A 24,055-nucleotide genomic window follows, 5' to 3' on the forward strand; every position below is an offset into this window, starting at 1 on the left:
TAGCCCTCTGGAGATGGACCGGGGAATGGGGCAGAGGGAAGGGGCGGGGCGAGTCCCGCGCCGTCCTCTCGCGAGAAGAGAGGCGCGGCACCTGGAAGGGCATTCCCGGAAGTGCCGTCTGGGGCGCCGCGGGTCGGCCGGGGTCGCAGACGTTGGCTGCTGACAGCCCCCTCCCCGCCCAGCTCCCCTCCTCTGCCCCAGCCCAGTGGCTTCTGAGGCGCCGGCGCCGCTGCCCGTTCGCCATGGACGGTAAGAGACCGCCCTCAGCCTGGCCCGCGGCTGAGGAAGTTTAACGTTGGGGGGCGGGGAACGGCCTCCGTGTCCCCTCGGACCCGGCTCTGCGGCGAGGCACCACCCCTTTCCCCTTTACCTCAGGGTTCCTCTCTGCGGCCGGGGACTGGGGGTGGGAACAGTGATGCGAGGGAAGGGGGCGTGGTGGGACCCTTCCCTTCAGTGGGGAGCCCGGCCGGGGGCGCCAGGCCTGGTGTCCGTCCTCCACACGTCATCTTCTCGCTTCGATTGTAAGCTCCCTGAGGGCAGGCACTGGGTCTGCCCGCCTTTGGCTCCCCGGTGTTTAGCCAGGTGTCTGGTACATTATAGGTGCCTAAAAAAATGTTGATTGATTGATTGTAGAATATGAACGGCCCTTAGAGTTGTTTCTTACCCCATTCCCACAATCTTCCAGCCACACGTGGGGATGTTAGAGAAGCTGTTCTCAGGTACCCCCGGGACTGGATGATTTGTGTGGACATTTGCAATTCTGTGGCTCTGAGTTACCAGACTCCATTTCTGAGGCCTGACCCAGGTGCAGCAGACATCCTCCCTCCCCCTAAAATAGTGCCATATGCTTGTAGGATACGCGAGATAGCTTTTACCTCTCGATGGGTGCAAATCACTGCTTGTGGCGGTAAGTTTTGGGGAGATACAAAATAATACGCAACAGAAATTTACTAAGCGCCTACTGTGTGCTGAGGTCATCAGAGGCCATCTAAATCCAGTCTGTACCTGAGCACCATCTTTAATAAGTAGACCCTCATTGCTGAGGGAAGAGCTTATAGTTTAGTCTTATTTAAAGGCATAAATACAGCTAACAGATATTGTTCATAAGAGGTAAACGTGAAAAATCAGGGACACTAAGGGAATCACAGAATATCAGAGTTGGGAGGGATTTCAGCAATTATCTATTTCAACTCTTGACTGAACATGAATTCTTTTTACAACATTACTGATAACTTTTTGCAATAGAAGCCTGACTTTAAAAAGACAGAAAGCTGTTTTTCCCAAAATGCTCAGAGGCCTGAATGAGGGTTTTAAGTGCTGTCTGATTCCTAAATTTCCCAATCCTGTGTCAGTCACATAGCAATGCATGCAGTATTAATGCGTCATGATAACTTAGTCCAAACCCAGTTTTGTTTTCACTTTTAGAATGTGTATTAATAACATTTTAACTCACTTTAATTTTTCTATATATCCTTCTACCCCTGGAGCCATCCGTTTAGCAAAGACTAAAAAAACACAAAGAAAGAAAGCAATACAACTAAACTAACCAATACATGAACTGAGTATGGCAGTGTATGCAATATCTCACATCTGTATGGCCTGGGTTTCCCCTACCTGCCCCTCAAAAGAAAGGAGAGAGGGAGATGCATTATCTCTTTGGGGGGGGGGGGGCGGGTCATGCTTAGTCATGATAAGATTATACACAGCATTCACTTTCATTCCCAAACACAATTTTACTCAACAGTAGTCATTTCCTCTGAGATGAAATCTTTTTCTCCCAAAACAGAATTTTCTTCAATGTTGTAGACCTCTGCTGAGATCACTGCAGTAGTCTGGATGTGGCATTGATTAAGCTGGTTTATATACCTGTGGCAGCTGAAGGCCTCGGACAATGACTATGTTTTATAGATGGCAGAAGCACTTCTGCCAGCACTGTTTGGGAGACTTGAGTTGCAGCAGTAAATTATTTATACCTTCTAAAATTTTTTTTTCCTTATCTGGTAAACAGGGAAAACCCTATGGCTAATATTTCATGTCCGAATGACTTGACAAGTTACTTGTGCATCTCTTTGCAGAAGTGGCCAAAAATGCATGGAGGAGAATAGCCCGAAAACAAAAATCTCATAACCCCACCAAAGCTTCGCTTCCAGCTTTCCAGAATCGGGACTTTCTGGTGCCATAAACACCACCACCCTGCTTTCTTATTCATTTTCCTCTGATCAGAAAGTTTGAAAGGACAATCCAAAGCCAGTGAGACACTCAACATTACCTGTCAACCAACTGGAGACGAGTAGGGAAATCCCCATAATGGGGTACTTTGTAAGACAGGACACCTGGCGTGGTGCTTAATACCTTTGACCTGGCATCAATAATTTCACTTCTTTGGGCTTCAGTTTCCTCATCTGTAAAATGGGGGTGGTGGTGAACAAGATGATCATTTGAAGTTCCTTCTCATTATAACTTTGGAATCCTGTTCAATGTACATATTTATTGATTGACCTTCTCTTAGTTCCATAGCATCAAGAAGCATCCATTCTAAGATATAGCAACCTGTTTGTAAAAAAGCTGTAGTCTTTTAATTTAATCACTTCTAAAATCCTTAAACTGTATTTTTTCTCTTTTCAGATACCCTGTTCCAGTTGAAGGTATGTACTAAAAGGACTTTAGCTCCTTAATGTTGGCCTACTGATTAGTAAATATTCATAGTATAAGTGTCACATACTAGATAAACCTCAAATGATTTGTTGCCACGATGATAAGTTTGTGTGATGCGCTGGCAAAGTTATGCTGCTGTGCTGCTGACAGGAAAGGATTCTTAGTTGGCTTGATGGCTTATTAGTTCTTTTTCTTGTCTGGAGCTGAGCAAAAGGAGGTCAGCTTGACTCACCCAGAAAAGATTGAGCATCTTATCTTTAAGAAACACAACTTAAATGCTGTACTTATCCCTTTGCTTGGCACTCGGTTTCTAGAAGGCAGCCTCAAATCCATTAATATCACATTTGAAAGAGATTTCATGACAGCTGAGCCTTTTCCTTTCACCTGAGTTTTGGCTTTCTTAGTTAAACCAGAGTAGACTTCTACTTACATTTGCTTTTGGTCTCTCCCTGATTATATGTCAGTCAGGCCATCTGGAGGTCATCTCCATCTTGTATCCTCTGGGTTATTTTGGGCTAAAACTTACTGGAGATATCACTGCATGAGTCTTCCTAATCATCTAGGTACTCTCAGGAATACAGTGTGGTTTTTGGATTAGAAAACAGAAGAAAGGATAAGAAACAATAGCAAGATACATCTCTGTCCTTTCTTTGTTCCTTTGTCTTATCCAAGCATTTGCTACCACTAATCCTAGGTTCAAGCAGTTATGGAGTTAGTTTAGCTGCCCTCAGATTAATTAAAGTTCTGAGGTTACTTCAAGATTGGTCAGGGTTAATGACATCTTGTGTAATCAGTTTCCAGTCACCTTCAGAACGAATGAGGTGGTAGGTCTAGATTTTATAGGTACGCACACACTTAAAACAAGCAAGGCATCAAGCATTTATTAAATGCTTACTATGTCCCAGGCACTGTGCTGAGCAACTTAGAAACTATTGTAAGATTCTGTGTCTGGCTTTCTGGGATGCTTTTCTAGCAAGGCCATTAGCATCATTCTTGAAACAAGTTTTGAGATACTTATCTAGGAGTTTCCATATTGTTGAAAACTATATTCTAAAAGCATATGCATTAGAAGCCTTGAGATTGATCATGAATCATTTGAAAACATTTAGCCTCTAAAAATACGACCCTTGAAAAGGGTCACACTTTGAGTGGTGCTATGTACCCTACAGATTGAAGTCAGTGGAAAGAGTATAGGACTTCAAACCGTGAGGCCTGGGCTCTGTTCTAAGCTCTACCACTAAGTTGTTATCAACTTGAGGGAAATATTTTAAGTCTCCGGGCCTCAGTTTCCCCATTTCTTAAATGAGGGGGTTGTACCAGATGATTTCTAACAATCTTTCCTCTTCTAATCTATGAAGAACTAATGACTGGCTTTGTTGGAAGGTGAGACTAGAGAGGAAATGGTATATATCGCACAGGAACCCCGAGCAAGTCATATTTTGTGTGTTCCCCTTTCTTACCCCCCAGCATTTTCACTGGTGAAATCTGTTTAAAATGAACATCAAGTACATCCTTGATCAACAGAGGACCAAGAGCATAGTATGAGAAACAGGAGTGAAGTGTTGCAGGGAAAAGAAATAGTCAGTCAGAGGGAGAATGTCACAAAAGGGCAACTTGCCACCTGAGAGGGATGTGTGAAAAGTAGTTTGTTGCTAAGCAACCAGCCATGGATAGTCCCATCAAATTTGCCTTTGGTGATAGTGGAAGAAAATTGTGTGTGTATATGTGTGTTTATGTGTGTATTCTGAAGATGGAGTTTATTGATTTGTGTGAGCCTCAGGTCTTTTTTTTTTTTTTTTAAACCATTAACTGGCAGTACCTGGAACTTAATGCTGTCTTAAGTCCCTGCCCAGTTCTGTTAATCCTTTGCAAGCAGTTCAAGGCTCCCAAACCTTCTAGGAAGGGGCAGTGCCACAAAGAAAGTTCTGCATAGAAGTTTTTTGGATTATCAGTTTTGTATGTTGACAGCTGCTGTTAAGGTGTCAGAAAGCATTAGTGTAGAGCCCCAGTAGGTGTTGGCTGTTTTAAGAAGTACTTCTCTTTCCTAAAGAACAATTTATCATCATTCATTTTGATCAGCTTTTTTCCTGTTAATTGGATTAGGAATTGAAAACAAGAAAATTCACTTTCTTATTTAATAGGACTAGCATGGATTATTTACAAGGGTTGCTAAACCAAGTGGCAACAGAGGTAGTAGTGGATACCATCCTACTTTTCCCCACTGTATCTAAAGACTTCATTTTTGTTGTTCTTTTTTTTTTAATTATAGATAAAAATTTATATTACCTCTAATTTCTGTTGTATTGATTCTTTTCTGTAATTGACCCTATTCCACATTTTGTCAGGCCACGTTTCTCAGTTCTAGAGTTAAGCTCAAGAATGCAGTCACCCCTCCTAACTGGTTTCAAGGTGTGGTTGAAAGCGAATGTTGTTATCACTCATTCAGTTAGCTCTGGGACATCTGCTTGCTGTCTGTAAGCCCCCATCAGCTTAACCTGGTGCCATCCCCGCAAAAGACAAGTTTTCCATACTTGCTTCTCCTTGTGCATTTAGGGGAGGTTTGATCCCCCCTTGGTGGAGGTGTTTTAGAGGCAGATGAGTCCATAAAACAATTAACATTCCTTAATTGTCAGAGACAGTACCAACCCATTTTTTCATATGACTATGGATAGCTTTGATTTCTTCTTCTGAAAACTGCCTGTTTATATCCTTTGATCATTTATCAATTGGGAAGTGACTTGTATTCTTATAGATTTGAATCAGTTCTATGTGTATTTGAGAAAAGAGGCCTTTATCAAAGGCCCTTGCTATAAAAATTTTTTTCCAATTTAGGATTAGAGGGAGGAAAGTCATTTTCTTTTCATAGTTTTCTTGCCTCACTCTCATTTCTTTTCCCAGTTTTTCTTCTACCACTCGTATTTTTTTAACTTTTCCAGGAATTCTTTCTGGCCTTGGGTCCAATTAGCATTTTTCTTTGAGGCTTTGCTTATAGCTGTTTTCTCATTGTTTTCTTTTAAGTTTATGTCTTGATATTCCCTGCCGCCTCAGTAGCTTTTTGTGGTCAGGTTATTTGTTGTTGTTGTTGTTTGCTCATTTTCCCACCTTATTTCTTCACTTTGAACTTTATGTTAAAATTGGACTCTGCTCACCTGGGGATGGGATGGCACTGTGTCAAGTGTCAGGCTTTTTCATGCTGCTGTTTTCAGAGCTAGTTCTGGGGTTCTGTAGGTTTTTGGTGCTTCCAAGGTGGTGTTTTCCCGAGAGAGGTATGGTCACTGCTCTCTTGGCCTGAGCTCTGGTATTTACCCAGGAACGGCCCCTTTTCCCCTGTAGCCATAAGTACTAGTACTCTTCTGCACACTGAAACTGTAACCCAGAACTGCTTTTAGGCAATAGAGTTGCCAATCAGCCCCATTTGCACATAGTGCCAGCAGAGGGTTCCATGTAATCTCTTTCTGGCCAGTTGTCCCACTCCCTGATGGTCTTAGGGCTGAGAACTTTGGAAGCTGCTGCTGCTGTTGCAGCTGCCTCCAAAGCTTACAGCTGGTGCTTCTGCCAAGCTCTGGGCCTGCGTCCACCCACGTGTTACAGACCTCTTCTGCAGACCTCCTAAGTTGTCTTAGGCTGGAAAAATGTCTCCCTCTGACCTTTTGTTGGGTTTGCCACTCCAAAGTGTTATTTGAGGTGTTATTTTAAAGTTGTTTGGAGAGGACTGTTGGGAGAGTTCAGCTGGGACAAGACCTTTACTCCACCATCTTGGCTTTGCTCTCTAATGATAATAGTCTCTAGTATTTGAAGAGCTCTCAAGTTGAAGGTGATGACTAACTGATCTCCTTCTTCTCTGACAACAACCATAGGAAACAGGTTAAAGTGGTATCTAGGGTAGCTTGTTAGATATGTGGAAGTTTTGTCTGCTATTATGGGGTGACTGTTAAATTTTGAATTTCGGTTAACAAGTTTTTGAGTACTTTTAAAAATTTGTTAGAATTTCTTTTGGCATCAGATGGTGGCATGTGGCTCCACTTGATTTCCTCCTGGATGCCTAGCCCTTTCCTTGCTTCATTCTGGACTGAGAAAATGGAGACCATTTGCCATGAGCACCACCGTTCTTCCCATCATCCAGTTCCTTGGCGTGACCCTTCTTTTGCTCCTCCTTGACTCCAGTCTGATGAAGAGATAGCCCTTCTCCTTGCCAGGACCAGCTTCTCTACGTGTCCCCTTCATCTGTATGCCCCTTTTAGTCTTCTCTAACAGATTGCCCTGTGACCATCCTTTCTAATAGATTCTTCCATTCTGTCTACAAACTCAACTAATTCTCCTTTATCCTTTAAAAATCATCATTGGACCCTACCATTCTCGGAAGTTATCATCCTCTAGCTCTCCTTAGTCAAATGCCTTCAAAAAACTGTCCACCCTTTTTGCTTTCACTTCCTGTCCTCTTGTTCTCCTAAACTCCTCTGCCGTCTGGATTTTGACTTCATTACTTAACTGAAACTCTTTTCTCCAAAGTTACCAGTGATCTTGTAATTGACAGATCTGAATGTCTTTTCCCAGTCTTCATCCTTCCTGATCTTTTCTGCAGCATATTGCTCTTGGCCAGCTTCTCCTTTTGGATACTCAGTACTCTGAGTCGTGACCTTTCTGTCTCTTGTTTTCTCACCTGTCTGACTCATCCTTCTTAGTCTTCTTTGCTGAATCATCATTCATATCATGCTCCCTAACTGGGTGTACTCCCAGACCCTGTGCTGGGCGTTCTCTATACTCTTTAACTTGGTGACCTCATCGGCTGTTGTTGTTTGTCCTTCATTCTTGAAGAGGACCAAGGCATCAGGGAGGTCACGCCATGACATGCAGGTGAATTGGATTTAAGTGAGAGAATACTGTGCAGAGTCACCAGCCTCACTTTCTCCTCCAGAGCCATTTGGGTCCAGTGACAAGGTATAGATCAGGACGACTGGGGATGGCGCAGGATGCAGAGGGACACCTTGACCTTTTTAAGCTAAGGTCTTTAGGTCTCAGTTTGACTGAGACAATGCCCATTCAGTGATTGAAGCTAGGTAAGAAATGAGACCGAGAATGGCCTCTTTCACCTAGTCCAGAAAAAAAAAATCCATCTGGGAAGGGAAGACCCTGAGGGTTTCTGGCCAACACAGAAACAATTGCTATTTATATTCACTGGGCCAATCAGGGCCCAGACATCCCTATGCAGATGACTCCCAGATCCACATGTCCAGCCCTTTCCTAAGCTCCCATTGTGCATCATCTACTGCCTTTTAGATATTTGGAACTGAATTGTTGTTCCATAGGTATCTCAAACTCAGCACGTCTACAACAGAACACCTCATTTTTTCTTCTAAACCCACCCCTCTTCTGAACTTTGTAATTCTGTCTAGGATACCACCATCATTCTCGTCATCATCCAGGTTTGCAACCCCAGTGTCATCCTTGACTCCTCATCCTCATTCGTTCAGCCCATAGATCCATTCAGTGGCCGTATTTTGTCAATTTGACATCTTTTACATCCACACTTTTCTTTTCACACAGTCCCCACCCTAAGGGTTCGGGCCCTTATACCTCTTGCCTTGACTATTACAATAGCCTCCTAATTGGTCTTCTTGCTTCTTGTCTCCCCCTGTTCTCTCCCTTCTCCACACAGCTGCCCAAGTGATTTTCCTAAAGCACAGATCTGACCATGCCATTCCCTTCCCTACTTAATGTACTCCAGTGGCTCTCTTGTTACCTTTAGGGTCATAGAACAACTCTAACTTCCTTTGGCATTTTTCACTTTCCACAACTCAATGCGTTCCTATAGTAGGATGAAGAGCTCTTGTACAGAATCTTACTTTTGTTTATTTTTTATAAATGGAAAGCCCTTTAATAATTCTAGAAAGTTTTGGGGGAGGCTGGGTGGTGCAGTGGATAGAGCATTGGCCCTGGAGTCAGGAGGACCTGTACTCAAATCTGGTCTCAGACACATAACACTTACTAGCTATGAAAAATTTTTGAGTGTGAATTGTTTCTCATGATTTTTTCCTTCCTCAATGGAGGGAATTTTCCTCCCATTAAAATAAGTTTGAGAATTTATGGATAGAATAAATCTAAGAAAACCATTTATTGTTCTGATTTTCCAAATTTAACAGAAGTTCTGTGTTTACCTTTATGTTCTGAGAGCTTCTGTCACAGCAAGTTCCTCCAGGTAAGAACAGGACATTAGTCAGACCTCCTCAGACCTCCCTTGTGACTTAGCTGGGAAGGAGATGTGATTAATAGTTGGAAAGAGAAAATGTAAGAATCACAGCTCCTGGTAACCTGACTGGTACCACATAGAAGGAAGACTCACACACCTGCAGGCAGCTGCTCTCGTCCTTTAAAATGTCTAGCACACACTGGTGACTGAGGAATGGTAAGTAACAAGGGAACCGGGGCAGCTAACAAGTCCGAGGGCCTTAAGGTCAGGACTGACTGGGATTGCTTCTTGGGACTCTTTAATATGCAGTGAAAGCAGCCTTAGTGAAACCTGAGAGAACCTTTTGCATTTTTAAATTTTTAAATTTTTTTTTTAATTTTTAAATTTATTAAATTTTTTTAAAATTTCTTTTCAGTTCACAGCAAAACAGTTGGAGAAGCTGGCCAAGAAGGCTGAGAAGGATTCAAAGGCTGAGCAAGCCAAAGTCAAGAAGGTGGGTGACTGGCAGCCCTGCTGAGTTCAATGATTGTACAGGAAAAAAAACACCTGTCTGATCACGTAGCTGGGGTAATGCCCATGCTGGATATGCCAGGGCCTCAAGAATCTTATCAATCTGCCTACCTGCCTGCCTGCCTGTCAGTTGGTCTGTCTGTGTGACTGACTGCCTGCCTGCCTGCCTGCCTGTCTGCCTGTCTGTCTGTCTGCCTGTCTGTCTGTCTGTCCACTGCTTTTATTAAGTGCTTACTTAAACAAGCACTGTGCTAAAAAATTGTTTGTTTTTAATTAATTAACTTATTTTTAGTTTTCAACAATCACTTCCATAAGCTTTGGAGTTTTAAATTTTCTCCCCCTCCTTCTCCACCTCCCTCCCCAAGATGTGTGCAATCGGCTCTACATATACATTCCTATTAAACATTTTCACATTAGTCATGTTGTAAAGAAGAATTAGAACCAATAGGAAGAACCACAAGAGAGAGGAAACAAAACAGAAGGAAAAAAAGAGCAAATAGTATGCTTTGATCTTGTGCCAAAAAATGTGATGAAACCCCCCCCCCCTTCTGCTTTCTGTTTGCCCTCTTCTTGTCCCTTCCCCTTTTTGGTTAGGATTTATTGTGGATCTGGGTAAGCCTCAAAGGATTATAAATGTGAGTGATTTGTGGGGGGCACTGTCTTGTAATATTGGAAAGTGTAGGACTAACATGAGGATGAGGCTCAGGGAATGAGAAATGCAGAATGAACAAAAAAAGGAATGCATCCAAAGAAATTTACATGGTGAAATCTTCATGAGTCTGGAATCTTTTGAACCATCATTAAGGTTAGTCTAGTTTTTATAGCTTAGATCCATGAAAGGGTGGGCATCTTTTGCAAATTACATTTGAGACAAAAAATAGAGATTGGGAAATTGAGAAGAGTTAGAAGAAATTTTTGTAAAATACAAATCCAACCAGTTGGTTTCAGTTAATATTTTCATTTGTCATTACAGGCTCTTCTGCAGAAAAATGTGGAGTGTGCTCGGGTCTATGCTGAGAATGCGATCCGTAAAAAGAACGAGGGTTTGAACTGGCTTCGGATGTCTTCCCGTGTGGATGCAGTGGCCTCCAAGGTCCAGACTGCCGTGACCATGAAGGGGGTAAATGACTGCCGTTTTCTGGCTGCTATTGATGCAATGTTAGCTGTTATCAAATTATCTTTTTTACTCTAGACCTCTTTGTATTAATTTGTTCATATGTAAAATTTCTTTAGCAACTGCTATCTATGTACATGGCATTGTTCTGACTGCTGTGGGGGATATAAAAATTACATGGGATGTGCTGCTTTATTGAAATCTTGACATTTTTAATGCCTCCAGTCCTCATTATTAAGGCTGGACCTCTTCTGGCAAAGAGAAATGTCCATGCTCCCCCGGGTCCCAGGATACATATTAGCTCCAAAGCCCGTTTAACTGTGTTAGACAGCAGTATGGAGATAGGAAAGGCCTAGTTTGGTTCAGTGAGGACTGTACCAGCGAGTTCAGAGCATCCATTATTTTCCATTTCATGATGACATTTTCTTGGTTTTAATCTTTTCCTTTCTCTGGCTTTCTCCATGTCTGCCCATTTCCTGTCTTAGGTCACTAAGAATATGGCTCAGGTGACCAAGGCCTTGGACAAAGCTCTCAATACCATGGACTTGCAGAAGGTGTCTGCTGTGATGGATAAATTTGAGCAGCAGGTTCAGAATCTGGATGTTCACACTTCGGTAGGTAACTTGTCCTGCATTCAGATGTATGTCTGTCTGTGTTTGTTGATGAGGCAGCCATGTGGAGAGGGGACAGAGGCTAGTATGGTGACAGAAGTAGTCAGCAGCAAACCACAAAGATTCAGTTGTTATTATTTGTTCCTTGTTCTCGAAAAGGACAGTGACATCAGGAAGGTGATGCCATGACTTGCAAATGAATTGGATTTAAGTGAGGGAGGGCTGTGCAAAGTCACCAGCCTCACTTTCTCCTCTGGAGCCATCTGGGTCCAGTAGCCAGATATAGATCAGGATGACTGGAGATGGCTCTAGATGCAGTGGGAGACCTTGGCCTTTTAAAGCTAAGGTCTTTAACAGGTCTCAGTTTGACTGAGGCAATGCCCGATAAGTGATTAAGGCTAGTAAAGAAGAATGGCCTCTTTTACCTAGTCCAAAAAAAAAAACCAATCTGGGAGAGGTAGATGCTCAGGGTTTCTGGCCAAAACAGAAATAATTTCTATTTACATTCACTCTGAGGAAGGGATGGAAAGGGAAGGGACAGTGATTCAGTAAACATTTATGAAGTACCTACTCCCAAGAAGGTGTCAGGAGGCAACAGGAATACAAAGGCAGAAACAAAGCCCTGCCCTTGAGGAGCTTACTGTCCTTTTTAATAAGTTTTATTAACGTAGTATAATGATTGTCCAATAGGACCCTCTCATCGCATGTCCCCCACTCCTTTCCAACTGCAGCCACCAGAGACCACCATCCTTTGTAACAGAGACAGACAGCTAAGCAAAACAGAATCCACACAGCAGCCTTTGTCTGATGATGTGTGCCGTGCCTGACGTCTGTTTGGATTTTGTGCGGTCATTACGTGCCTCTTTTAGGCTCACTTTCTTTTGAGGATCTTACGTTCTGTGTAGGGTCATGCCATGTAGAACTAGATAACCGAGTACGTGACTATTGAGGACAGAGATTACTAAATGGGGAGAGGAAGAGAGTCTTTAGGAGAAGCTCCTTGAGCCTGAGCCTTGAAAGAAACTGGGGATGGCTGAGGTGTGGGGAGAGTACATTCCAGGCTCGTACTTTTAGACCTAGAAAGGTCTTTTGAGGCCCGTCTGGCCTAACCCCCTCATTTTACAAACTAGGGAAGGCCCAAAGAGCTTAAATCACTTGTCCAAGGTCACAGGTGGAATGTGTCAGATGCAGGATGAGGTCCCCAGACTCTAGGACCAGCAGAATCATTTACAACCTCTTTGCTGTTCTGCACTAACTTTTCAAAGGCATGAAGATAGGAGATGGAATGTCAAACTTAAGGAATAACCAGTAGACCAGTGTGCCTAGAATGTGGAGTGTGATGGGGAGGGATGTGAGATAAGTCAGGAAAGATGGATGGAGTCAGATAGGGTGAGTGTTCAGTGCTTCACTGAGGTGTTTTATTATAGAGGCAGTAGGGGGCTACTGAAAATAATTGAGCCCAGGGTCTGTCTGTGCCTTGCTGAGATAATTAGTGAGACAGATTGGAGAGAAGCAGTAGAACCAGTTAGGGAGCTGTTGTAGTAGGTGAGGGATAAATGATGGTAGAAATCCTATGAGATGAGAAAGAGATTGGCTGTGAGAGATGATGATGATGGGAGCAGAATTAATAAGACTTGACAGTTGATTGACTGTGGCAAGTGAGAGAGGGAATAGTCAAGAACGACTTGTAGATTGTCAGCCTGGGTGACTAAAGAATGGTGGCATCCTCAATGGAAAGAGAAGTTGGGCTTCGCAGGGAAGATAGCTCCATTTTGGATAGGTTGAGTGTGCGTTGCCAGTGGGACACCCAAGTACAGCTGCCCACCAGGTGGAACTGAAATTTAGGACTAGATATATAGATTTGAGAGTCATCTTATTGCATAATGATAATAATTGAACCCATAGGAACTAATGAAGTCAAGAGAGCAATTGTAGAGAATGACCCAGGACAGAACTTTGGTGGATGTCTACACTGAGTGGGCAGGAGATGGTTGATGATTCAGCGAAGAAGACTACTAGTGGGGTGGGGGAGGAGATAGAATCAAGGATCTAAGTAAAAGAGTTGGTCTTGACAAGGAGGTTTACCTCTTCCTCAGAGCCTGGAGCAAAGGGATATGATGCAGTGAAGTTCTGAGAGGTAGAGTAGGTAAGGCCAGGGAGCTCCTAATGGATGTGAATGAGCAGAGAATGTGATCCTTCTTAGCTGCTGTCCATATAAAATGAGTTTGAATTAGATGATTTTTTTAAGGTTAGGTGCAAGAGAATCCTTTTTGTCTTTGCCAGCCTTCTTCCTTTCTATTGCCACAGTGATGATTTTCTCTCCTTCTTTAGGTGATGGAGGACTCGATGAGCTCAGCTACCACACTGACTACTCCTCAGGAGCAGGTGGATAGCCTTATTGTGCAGATTGCTGAGGAAAATGGCCTGGAGGTCATGGACCAGCTTAGTCAGCTTCCTGAAGGGGCCTCTGCTGTTGGAGAGAGCTCTGTTAGAAGCCAGGAAGACCAGCTATCTCGAAGGTACATTTTCCCCATGCTAGCTCTTTGCTCAGCAGACATTCCTTCCTTGCCCTCTGCCCTGACCTTTCCAAACCCTATAGATCTAGGATATTCCTAGTTCTGGCACTCTGAGTCGTAGCATCATTTTAGTTAGTCTTTTGGGCAACAGATAGTGGAATTGTACAGTCAGGTCACGACTCATCACACTGCCATGGGGGAAACGCTCCTAGGTTTCAGCTCCTAGGCTATGGATAAGCTGAGTGAGACCACTTGTAAGGTCTTGCTGCTGAAGGCTCGGAAGGCTTCTACAAGACCGTGTGCCATTTTAGCCATCTGGGTGAAGGACAGTAGAAGTTTAAAACCATTAGCTACAGAACAGAAATAGCAAGTATTTTCAGAGCACTGACCCTGTGCTAGGCAACTGAGGCATATATGAAAAGTAAGATGTGCTTCCCCGTCCACCTGCCTCCCGGGCAATCTAGGTGGGGGGAAATTCAAGCTTCCGTTGCCTTTTAGTATCTTCAAGATCCTTTGGTAACTCTTTGTGAATCACATAGAAGGGAGAGAGCAGTGTGTGCTGGAGTCGTTGGAGAAGGCTTCATTAACAAGGGAAGGTAGACTTAACATGTAAATATGTCACACCTGTGTTATTTTGTAGTATCTTGAGCCCTGTGATCCTGAATTTATTGAACTGAATGACGGCTGAACATTAACCCTTACAGAACTCAGTTCTTGACCCTGTATCCTCTTCTCCACTTTGCCATTCCTTTCTGCACCCTCCTGCATATGTCAAACAGCTGACTTCACGGGGGGGGGGGGGGGGGGGGGGGGGGCCAGGGGCCAAGTTAAGCCATTAATCGTGTTTCCAGTCCTCAGATAAGCCAGCTTGGGCAGGTTTCTGCTCCTAGCTTACTCAGTTACCTCTTTCCAATCCAGTTCCCTTGTCAGTATTTCCTAGTATGATCTTAGGACCTGTGAAATTAAGATGTTGGTTGCAAAGATATTTTTATTTGATGGGCCCAAATATAAAGAGGAGCCTCCTCTTTTTTTCCCAAGAGAGTGGGAGTTCTTGATGTTGATCCTGCCAGAGTGACCATCTCCTTTTTCCCCAGGTTGGCAGCCTTGCGGAACTAAACTGTACCTCAGCCTGATGGACTGCTTTCCCTGCACTGATCATGCCCTGGAAGGAAGCAGGAGGGAAGCTGTGTTCTCCATCCCCCTACCCTTCCACAGCCTCTGCGAAGAGAAGCAGCCAGCTCCTGCTGTTACCCTTTGCCCTGCCCGTCTCTGATGGCATTGGAATCTACCCTTTTCTCTGGGTGCGGATCTCTATGTGGGGAGTGAGCTCCTACCGTCCATTTGTACCTTGTTTCTATGCCAATGGACCTCCCCCAGAGCACTGACAGGGAAGACCCCACTGCATCACTTGGGCTTGTGTGTTGTCAGCTGTGCTGCTGCTGGAGGGCTGGCAGTGCTGTCTGGATTCTGACGTCTCCAAAGGAATCTTTCTTTTCTGTACACTTGAAGGAATACTGACTTGATCTTAATGCAACACTACGTGGTTATCTTAGGGGCTTTAGGTGATTAGATTCTTTGGTATTGCTTCATTTCCAATATATTGCATGTCTGGGTCCTATTCCCATGTAAAATTGAACCAGCAGGGGGGTGAGTGGGGTAGCTTTGGCCAAGGCTAAATGCACCCAGCAGATTTCCGTTTTGCAGATGTCGGTTAAATCAGAAAGAGACTCTACAGAGGTGGGTGTGTGACGGGAGACCCCATCCTTCTTGAGCAGTGACTGTATACATAAGGAGCTGGCTGCTGAGTGGGCCCTCCAGTGATAAGAGATTGGCCATGTTGGTGAGTCTGGCTTGGTGCAGATCAAGTGGCCCTTTGAAACCTTCCCTCTCAGTGAGGGGCCTTTTAAGAAGGAGCTCTCTCTCTCTCCAAGTGTCCAAGGTGTAGACTTCCTAGCCCAGACCAGACTTGTACAAGGAGCTGGAGTTCTCTCAGTTACTTGTTCAGCTGCTTCATCAAATGGATCCCTTCAGTGAACAGCTAGCTCAGCATTTGAGGGAGAACAGCTGGTTTCCGTGCTCTTAGGGACTAGTCTGTTCTTGGGGGCAGGTTGGAGGAGACAGATGAATAGTGATAATCCCTAATAGACAAGGTATCCTAGAAGTCTTAGTGCCATTTTAAGCTGTTGGGCCTAGATCAGCCCATTTTGCCAGGTTCCTGCCCCAGTTGGAATCCAATAACTTCAAGCTATTAAGGTTTAAAAATGGCAGTAGGACTTTTGGGACACCCTATATATAAGCCTTACCATTCCTGGGTGACACTTGCCTAGGGAGTTCTGCTATAGTCCCTGAAGATACTGCAGTGGGGTTTTTAATCATTTTTTTAATCCCCTTTCAGTTTCGTAGAAGGGTTTGTGGTTTACATTTCAACTCTACCAAAAATTGGGTTATTAAATTGATTCATAATTAGAATCTCTGCCATGGGATCGGTAGCTAATGACAGTGTGTTTGCACGGCCCCATTCCCCCCCAGCAGATCAAGGAAAGCTCGTGAGCTGAGGGCTCAGGCTGGGCGCCTCAGGAGAGCATTGCCATTTATCTATGGGAGGCTCATAATGCCTTCCTGGTGCTTGTGCCAGTTTGTTTATTTCTTCTTCCTTTTTCCTTCTATTACAAATATGATTCCTGCCCCCGCCCCCTCCCCCCCCCCAAGCAGTTCCTCCAAGCCCCATCTGCTCCCATGTGTTGTTGGGGCTTGACTTAGGACACAGTGGCCTTGTGAAGGTGGGCTTGGACATTAATCTACAACTGTCAGTGATAGTAAGACTTTAGGGACTATCTGCAGCTCTGAACCATTGGGAGAAAAGCAAAAAAGGTTAATAATCGTGCCCTTGATTTTATTGTTCTCTCCTCCTCCTCTCCCCCAAATAGCTCTTTGCAGGCCTGCAGAAAAAAAATGGGAGCCCAGAGTAGTTTTCCATCTGCTGAAACTCATTAATTTTCTTGAAGTTTCAGGGGTTTGGGATTTTTTTTTTTTTGCTTGTTTGTTTCTTGCCACTGTAGAGGGAGCAGGCAGTTTGAGCTAAATCCTTTTCGCATCCCCACCCCAGCACACACATACTCAGTAAGATTGGTACTTGGAGATAATCACCTTGTGCCTGCCTATACATGGTCAGCTTTCTCCCCTCCGGTGTAGTCTTGATCAAGGATGCCCATAGATAGGTCCCAAATTGTCTGTGCTGTATAGTAAGGGAACTGTATATATTTTTTTATGAGTTGTGTATAGATATGTTTGAAAATCTTTACTTTTGATCTTTTACCTTTGATCTTTGTGGCCTTGGGAGCATCTGGATTCAGTGTAATAAGGAGGCCCCTTTAAGGATTTCCTTCGAAGCTTGGAACGTGGGTGTTGGGTTAGATCCTTGAGTGGGAGAGAGGCCCAAGATCCTTCTCTCTTTTGGGCAGCGGTGGGGTGGTGCCATTTAGTGCAAGCTGGACAGGCTTTGGGTTTGCTTCCTAAGGTGGTGGTGACCTGCTTTTCCCACCACTGACTTTGATCATAGATGAAGAGAATCAAAAGCTCAGTGATCTATCCAGTATTGATGCTCATTTTTGGAAACACCTTCCACAGACTCTACAGCCCTCAAGAATGTAACATAGCATCCCAAGAGAGAATTGTAACTGCTAAAAGGGCAGTGTCAGAAGCATGGAGGAATCCACAGTGTGGTTGAACTCTACCCTGTTTTAGGTCCTTACAATCAGGGACCTTCTGGGTTTGCCACCACTGGACAGGTTGATGAGACTGGCACCTGAGGATACTGTGTGTTCTTATGTTCATCAAAGGAACAGGCGAATTTGCCTTTAAACAATCAATACTATTAATTTCCTACAATGTCATTTTAAGTAAACAAATTATTATCCCTGAAAACTCATATTTTTGGCTTGGGGAGCCCTGGGTAGAGAGGTGCATGGCTGGGGAAACGAGGCTACAGGATGCAGGGTGAGGGATCAAGCTTCAACCAAGTTGTCCAATCCCTCACTAATTGTAGCAAACCGACAGATTTGCCATCTTGAATAGGGATGGAAGATCTGTTATCTCATTCATAAATATGGGTATGTCTTCCACTGGTCTGGGTCACAATCTCCAAGCCTTCACCTGGGCCATTCCCATCTAAGTCCTTCTGGGAATATTCCCTTGTGTCGGATGCCTTAGTTTCTCAGGTGCAGGAGAATTTTGGAGAAGAGAAGAGAAAATTCCAATGGAAGGACTTTAAATGGCATTTTGTTCTACCTCACTTAACATATGGAGAAGCAACAGAGGATCACAGATTTAAAGTTACAAGGTCCTCCATAGGGGCCATCTAACCCAACCTCGTTTTACAGAAGGTGAGGCTGAGGCCCAGGAAGGTTGATTGAGTTTGTCCAGGGTTGAACAGATATTTAACAAGTTAGATATTGATTCCAAATTCAGTGGTTGAGTTGGGACTCCAGGTAACCTAACCACTGGGCAAGTCTCTGCCTACTCCACCATGATGCTTTCATGGTAGCATTGCTCAGGTGCTGAACAATGGGTGGCAAATGTTTGGGCACTTCTGGTCTTATGGTAATGATATTGGTAAATAACCAAGGACTCCTCATCTTCCCTTTCTAATGTCCCCTATTCTTACTGCTTATGTTCAGAGCATAAGAATTTCCCAGACTTTTCAGCCAAGTAGCATTTCCCTTCCTCTTTTGCTTAAGTGATGGTCTGTCTGTTTAAGGTTTGGAGATGATTAGTTTTCCATGTTCCCTGAGAATGGGGCAGTGCTGTGCGATGGAAAGAGCATTGGAGTTAGAGTTGAACATGGATTTGTGTGTCCTGACAAAGACTCTTATTACACTTATTACCTGTGACCTTGGGCAAGTGACTTCAGTTCTGGGCCTCAGTTCTCTGCGAAGTGAAGGGGCTGGAATAGCTGTATGAGTGGGTAAGAGCAAGAGGGAGTGGAGGGCCCAAACACAGACATGAGGAAGAACTTCCAGATTCCACTGGAATCATCTGTAGGCCCTGGAGGTTGATAGACTCTTTAATGGTCTTTAAAAAGAAGTGCAGTTCTTCTGTAGCCACCCCCAAAGGTCCTTTCTAGGCCAGGAGAATTTGCAAACATCTAGTCTTCCGGAGACAAAAGTCTAAGGTAATTACCTTTTATTCCACAAGGGGGTGCTATTTCCCCGCAAAGCAAGTCTTCCCGATGTTTAGAAAGCGACCCAGACCATCTCGAGCCAGGTGGAATGAAGGCCCCATGGACAAATTTGTGCGAAAAAACACGATAGAAACCACATTGCTCTGCCCTTTTTGCATTGGCCTTGGCTGTCTAGTCAACAGATAACCTGGGATGTACTTCCTGAAAAGAATGAGATTCCCTAGAGGAAGGGTTAATGCTTAAGGAGGAGGGAGCCAGGATGTTGAACATTCCTCGATTCTAAGATGTAGATCAATTAGTCTAAAGCTACAGGAGGTGCTGAAATACAGTCTAGGAAGCTGGAGGTAACAGCCCATGAGGATCAGCCTGCTGTAGCACCCAAGTGCCAACTTCGTGCCCCTGAGACAGGAAACTTTGAGATGTCAGATGGCTCTGCTCTGCAGAGTGAGGCCATGCCAGGATTTGAAAGAGGATCCAAGACCTCCTGGTGTCTTTTTCCTGAAGCCTCATAGCCTTTAATTGGTCTCATAATGCATACAAACTTCTTGTTGTTACATTGGGGCCAACCTAAAATGGGAAGCTAAAGATTTAACCCCTTGCTTGTGGTGCATGCTGCAAATACCTCTAATTTTTTGAAACTGACCAATGACTAAATGTTGGTAACAGCTGCCACCTAGATCATTGCCCTTCTCTCGTTGGGTGGCCTGTTGCCTATGTGCCTTTATGTCAAGAATTACTTGTTCTAGTAGTGGAACTGATACACAGGTTGATGGGGGATGAAGAACTAGAAGACCCTGAGATCCAGAGGTTAGTTGTCCCTATTGCTCTACCGATCCAGAGCGAGGTTCTTGAAAAGTCCTTTACTGGCTTTGTGTTTATGGCTTCCTCTCCTGCCTAAGTGTATCAACTTGTGCATCCAGTTTGAGGGTGGTCTTACAGCCATCTTTCACATGGATTTGTGCGCATCCTTCCCATGGCTTCCCACTTGGGAGCATCCTAGAAGCCTAAAATGTTAGTGCTAGCAGAGGTCTTAGAGACCAGCCTCCTTGTTTTATAGAGAAGTGAAAGAGGGAAAGTAATTTGTCCAAAATCATACACCTGGTTTAGTGACAGTTGAGGGCTTGAAACCATGTGCTATTTCAAAGGCTAATGAGCAAAGTTTTTCAGGGACAGTAATACAGAGCATTTGGCAGTCAATTATTGCCTAGAGGTTGGTTTGAGACTGAAAAGGATTCTTTTGAGAGCACAAGATTGTAATAATATCCCCCTTATCCCTGACAAATCCTTATAGTTGTATAGTACTACTTTATAATTTTTAAAAGTCCCTTCACTTTTTTTTTTTTTAATCTTACTTGATTCTTACAACTGTTAGGTAGGACAGGCATTATTCCCATATGAGAGAGAAGGAAAATGAGACTGAGATTTAATGGCTTGCCCAAGTCGGAGTAGATGAATGGCACCAGGGTTTTGGACCTAGATTGCCTGATTTCTAATCTATGGGGTGGGGTGGGGGGAGGGTTATAAAAAGACTCTCTGGAAATTGCAAAGTACTTTACATAGCAGCATATGTCCTTATGGCATTTTGGGGAGGCTGAGGTTTGAGCTACATTTTCTAGGGGATTATTATTATGATTACTAGGGGAGATGAACTGACTTGGTTGGGGCCACCTGGTCAGAAGAAAGCAAAGCTATTGCCTATGTCTCCTGACCTTGGGTCTAGAGTTGCTTTGTGGAGACAGACAGTGCCTCTTCCTGCAGTTTAGCAATGGTAGTGGTATGAAGAGAGGTATATTCTTTAAATAGCAGTAACTGCAACTTTTATTGAATTTTCTTTTTGCCCATCTCGTGTGTGTGTGTGTGTGTATGTCTGTGTCTGCATGTCTGTGTGTCTGTGTGTGTTGCTAGGCCTGGACCAAATTCACCAGATGTGCATAGGTTAGATTCTTCCTTTTGCTATATCTGAGGAAGGAGTACTTCTATGCCAGAATCACAAATGGGACCATCTTCCTTTCAGAGAGTAGACGTATCAGGAGGAGCTTGGTTTGGAGATGGATCTGGCCCCTCTTTGAGGCTTTGGGCTAGATCCAGCCTTGCAGTCATCTTGGCTCCTGCTGACAGCTAGTGAATTGAGGGGTGGCAGTGGGCTGGACAGGATCATAGCAGCCACAGGTAAAAGAGAAGAAGAGTGAGTACTACAGGGAGGACTCCTGGCCGGTGCTGGTGGCTGTGGTCCCCTGGGCTGTAGCCATAGGAGGTTCTGCAAGTACCTTCCAGCTCATTAAGTTCGATGACGTTCTCATTAGGGAGGACACTATGGTTGCTTGCCTGGAGAAAAAGTGGAGTGATGTGGAAGGATGGTAGGGAAAAGGGAATCCAACATTCTTGCCTAAAGGCTGGTCCCCCATCTTGTCTGTTCCTATCTTACCTGCTCCACCTCGTCAAAGACCCTTAACAGGTTATAGGCTAAGGCGTTTTTCACTTCTGTTTCAGTCCACTTCCTCCTGAGAAGTTCAGCTATCAGGTCTGGGTAACTAGAGACATCCTGTAGCCCTGTGGGGACCCTGGGAGGAGAAATGATGACTTTGCTGAGAACTCTTGGAGTTCTCCAGGGGGAAGGGGAGTGAGAGTGGGAATGAGTCCCAAGGCATGCTGTCATCACCCTGCAGGCAATGGTCACTCTGACATACAAAGATTATATAGGCCCCAAGTCTTAGGAGGATCCCACTCTAAGTTGTGTTTCCAGGAAAGGAGACAGGTTTACTTAGCCATGTACCCAGTCTCTCCCAGTTTCCTTATAATCAGGCATATATATCTGTGTGAACTTTGTTTGGAGGAAGATTGCCAAATGGTTGGCTGTAGGGATTGAACGCCTGTGACTTTGGTCTCATTAACACCCTGCCCTAACCAGGTGAGTTTCCTGACTCCAGGTAGAGATTCTTCCAAGGAAAGAAATGACTTTTCTGCCATAAAGCCAGGGCCTACCTTTGGACAGAAAGGAGGTCCCAATGGGGAAGGACAGTGAAATTGAGATTGATGGAGGCCAGGCAAGAAAAGATGGGAGATGTATCTTTCTGATGAGGTAAAGGCCCATGCTACTGGAAAGCTTGGTCATTTGGCCTTTTCTCAAATGCCATTCTCTGTGGGGTCAAGACAGCTTCCCTATTCTCCTTACACGTCAACACCATCGTAATCCCCACCGAATCCCACAGCTTCTGGTCCAGCAGTGTTCTTGATATAATCCAGGTGATCTGTTCAGGGAGAGTCAGGAGTGGGTCATTGGGACCTGGGGCCCATTCTGCCATTTCTCTCCAGTCTTCAGTAACTTTAGCCACACTTACCTGCTACTTGAGACAGGTTAGCTTCTTTTTGGCAGGAAACATACTGATTGTAGAAATTCACCATCACCAAACTTCTGGTGTTTTTCTGTTTGGAAAGAGGGGACTCTGTGTACATGTCAGAGAGAGAGAGAGAGTTCCCAAAGCAGTCTTTCCTAGGAGGTTTCCCCCATCAGAAATACTGTAGGCTTTCAGAGTATTCTGAAGCTGCCTTCTCATCCCTTGTCTCCTTAAACCTCACCAAGGACTGGCCAAGGAGAGGCATCATGGCTCCCCTAAGGGTAACCTTACTAGGTAAATACTTTCAACCACTATGAGTCTATATGTTTATCTGGTCTTAAGGTATTCAACCTTCCAAAGCTGTTGGGAGAATCAAGAAATAGAGTGTGTATGAATGCCCTCTGAAATGTGAAGTGGTAGCATCCCCTAGTGAAAAGTGGATGGGGATATTGGTTCTTAACTGTAGCCCTGGAGCAGGGAATTTAGGGTGGCTGAGCTGATGGTGGGCTTCCTGAAATTCCTAGCATTTATAGTATGTCACACTCGAAAGGTTTACCCAGGGCTGTATATGTTATCTCACTGGATCCCCAAAATAGCTTTGTGAAGTAGGTCTTATTTATTATCCCCATTTTACAGATGAGAAAGGGTAAATGGCTTGCCCAGAGTCAGACGGCTTATGAGTGTCTGAGGAGGGATTTGAGCTCATCTTCTTAGCCCTAGGTCCAGCTGTCTAACTCACTTTGCCCCCTAGCTGCCTATAAAGGAGCTGAGCCTGCCATAGAGAAGCATGTGATGACCAGGGTGGGGGTGGGGATATATCCTCGTGGGCTCCACCCACCCACTGCTCACCCCGAGCCCTTTCCCACATCTCACCACGAGCTGGAGGATATTATCTGGTACATTCCGTTTATGGGGACATAGGTGATAGGCAGAGGAGTGGCTGAAAATCACAGGGGCTCGGGACACCGACAGCACGGCCTCCATGGTGGCCACTGATACGTGGGCCAGATCGATCATTATACCCAGGCGGTTCATTTCTTTCACCACCTCCTGCAGAGGGGAGAGGTGGCCCTCTGTCTGCCCTGATACCTTGGACTCGGGCAGGAGCACCGGGTCCCTCTGGTCCCAAGCCAGCCCGCCTCCCAAGTGAACAGGGGCCTGCCCTCAGATCTCTTCCTCCCACCATTTCCCTCTCCATAGCCTGCTGTATATCCCTTGCTCTAAGGAGAGCATGGTCCCTGGGACTTCCCCTTTTCCGGTACCCATCTTTGCTTACCTCTCCAAATTTTGATAGGCCGTTGCTCTGGGGTTTGTCATCTCCTCTATCCACCAGCCAGTTGTCAACCCTGTGACAGTGAAAAATAAAAAAAGTAACAGAGGGCCTAGGCTAACCCCTTCAGCTTCCTCAGGGCTTGGGTAGTCATACTTGTCTCTTATTTAACCATTAAGGAAACTGAGGCACTGGTTGAATGCTTTGTCCAGGTTCACACACAAGAAGGCAGTGAAAGAACTAGGGCTTTAATCAAGTGAGGAGGTGAGGCCAGAGGGTCCCAAAGCTTGTAGAATGGCCCTCTAGAATTCCTCAGTCAGCTCCATTTTTGCTTCTGACCTCAAATCCTCCATCAGTCCCTCCCCAAAGCCCAGACAGGAGTCTGAGCCAAGGCATCATAGGAAGACATGCAGGCCTCTGGCCAAGACAGATGAACCAAGGGATTCTATCCCACCTCAGAATGGCATGTAGACACCTGCCCCCCACTCCCTGCATTCCCCAGTCCAAGACATTCTGTGGTTAGAGCCATTTTAGGCCTGAGAATGACTGCAAAGCTAACTATGCATGTTTGTTATGAGGGTCTTATTGTTATGTTTTGTTCAGTCATTCAGGAGGAAGATGTAGGAGGGAAAGAAAACAAATTCTTGTTAATTGAAAAAAATTTAAAAGTGAATGGCA

The 24,055-nt window shown here is 44.6% G+C and overlaps 2 protein-coding genes across 4 annotated transcripts in view; one reads left to right on the forward strand and one right to left on the reverse strand.

Annotated features, from left to right (window-relative positions):
* Positions 1-111: 111 nt before the first annotated feature.
* Positions 112-18,226, forward strand: CHMP1A (charged multivesicular body protein 1A). Its single transcript, XM_027847331.1, has 7 exons — positions 112-249; positions 2,626-2,645; positions 9,258-9,335; positions 10,326-10,472; positions 10,952-11,080; positions 13,409-13,596; positions 14,688-18,226. The coding sequence occupies exons 1-7, from the start codon at positions 243-245 to the stop codon at positions 14,707-14,709; spliced, it is 591 nt and encodes a 196-aa protein (XP_027703132.1). The 5' UTR covers positions 112-242; the 3' UTR covers positions 14,710-18,226.
* Positions 18,227-18,757: 531 nt separating this feature from the next.
* Positions 18,758-24,055, reverse strand: part of DPEP1 (dipeptidase 1) — a 43,434-nt gene continuing 38,136 nt past the window's right edge. For all 3 annotated transcript variants that reach the window (XM_027847311.1, XM_027847319.1, XM_027847303.1), the window contains 6 exons: positions 23,384-23,453; positions 22,981-23,157; positions 22,111-22,195; positions 21,945-22,020; positions 21,198-21,333; positions 18,758-21,097 (listed from right to left, as the gene is read on the reverse strand). In XM_027847311.1, the coding sequence (XP_027703112.1) occupies positions 20,927-21,097; positions 21,198-21,333; positions 21,945-22,020; positions 22,111-22,195; positions 22,981-23,157; positions 23,384-23,453 (715 nt within the window). In that variant the 3' untranslated portion in view covers positions 18,758-20,926. The remainder of the gene's footprint in view (positions 21,098-21,197; positions 21,334-21,944; positions 22,021-22,110; positions 22,196-22,980; positions 23,158-23,383; positions 23,454-24,055) is intronic.

The sequence above is a fragment of the Vombatus ursinus genome, unplaced genomic scaffold, assembly GCF_900497805.2.
Source record: "Vombatus ursinus unplaced genomic scaffold, bare-nosed wombat genome assembly UNPS02005286.1, whole genome shotgun sequence".
Classification (NCBI taxonomy): Eukaryota; Metazoa; Chordata; class Mammalia; order Diprotodontia; family Vombatidae; genus Vombatus; species Vombatus ursinus.

Bases quoted from the DNA above. Each gene is read 5' to 3' on its own strand.
- CHMP1A (XM_027847331.1), top strand. The intron at 2,646-9,257 runs GTATGTACTAAA...ATTTCTTTTCAG, and splicing joins ATACCCTGTTCCAGTTGAAG to TTCACAGCAAAACAGTTGGA. The intron at 9,336-10,325 runs GTGGGTGACTGG...TTGTCATTACAG, and splicing joins AGCAAGCCAAAGTCAAGAAG to GCTCTTCTGCAGAAAAATGT.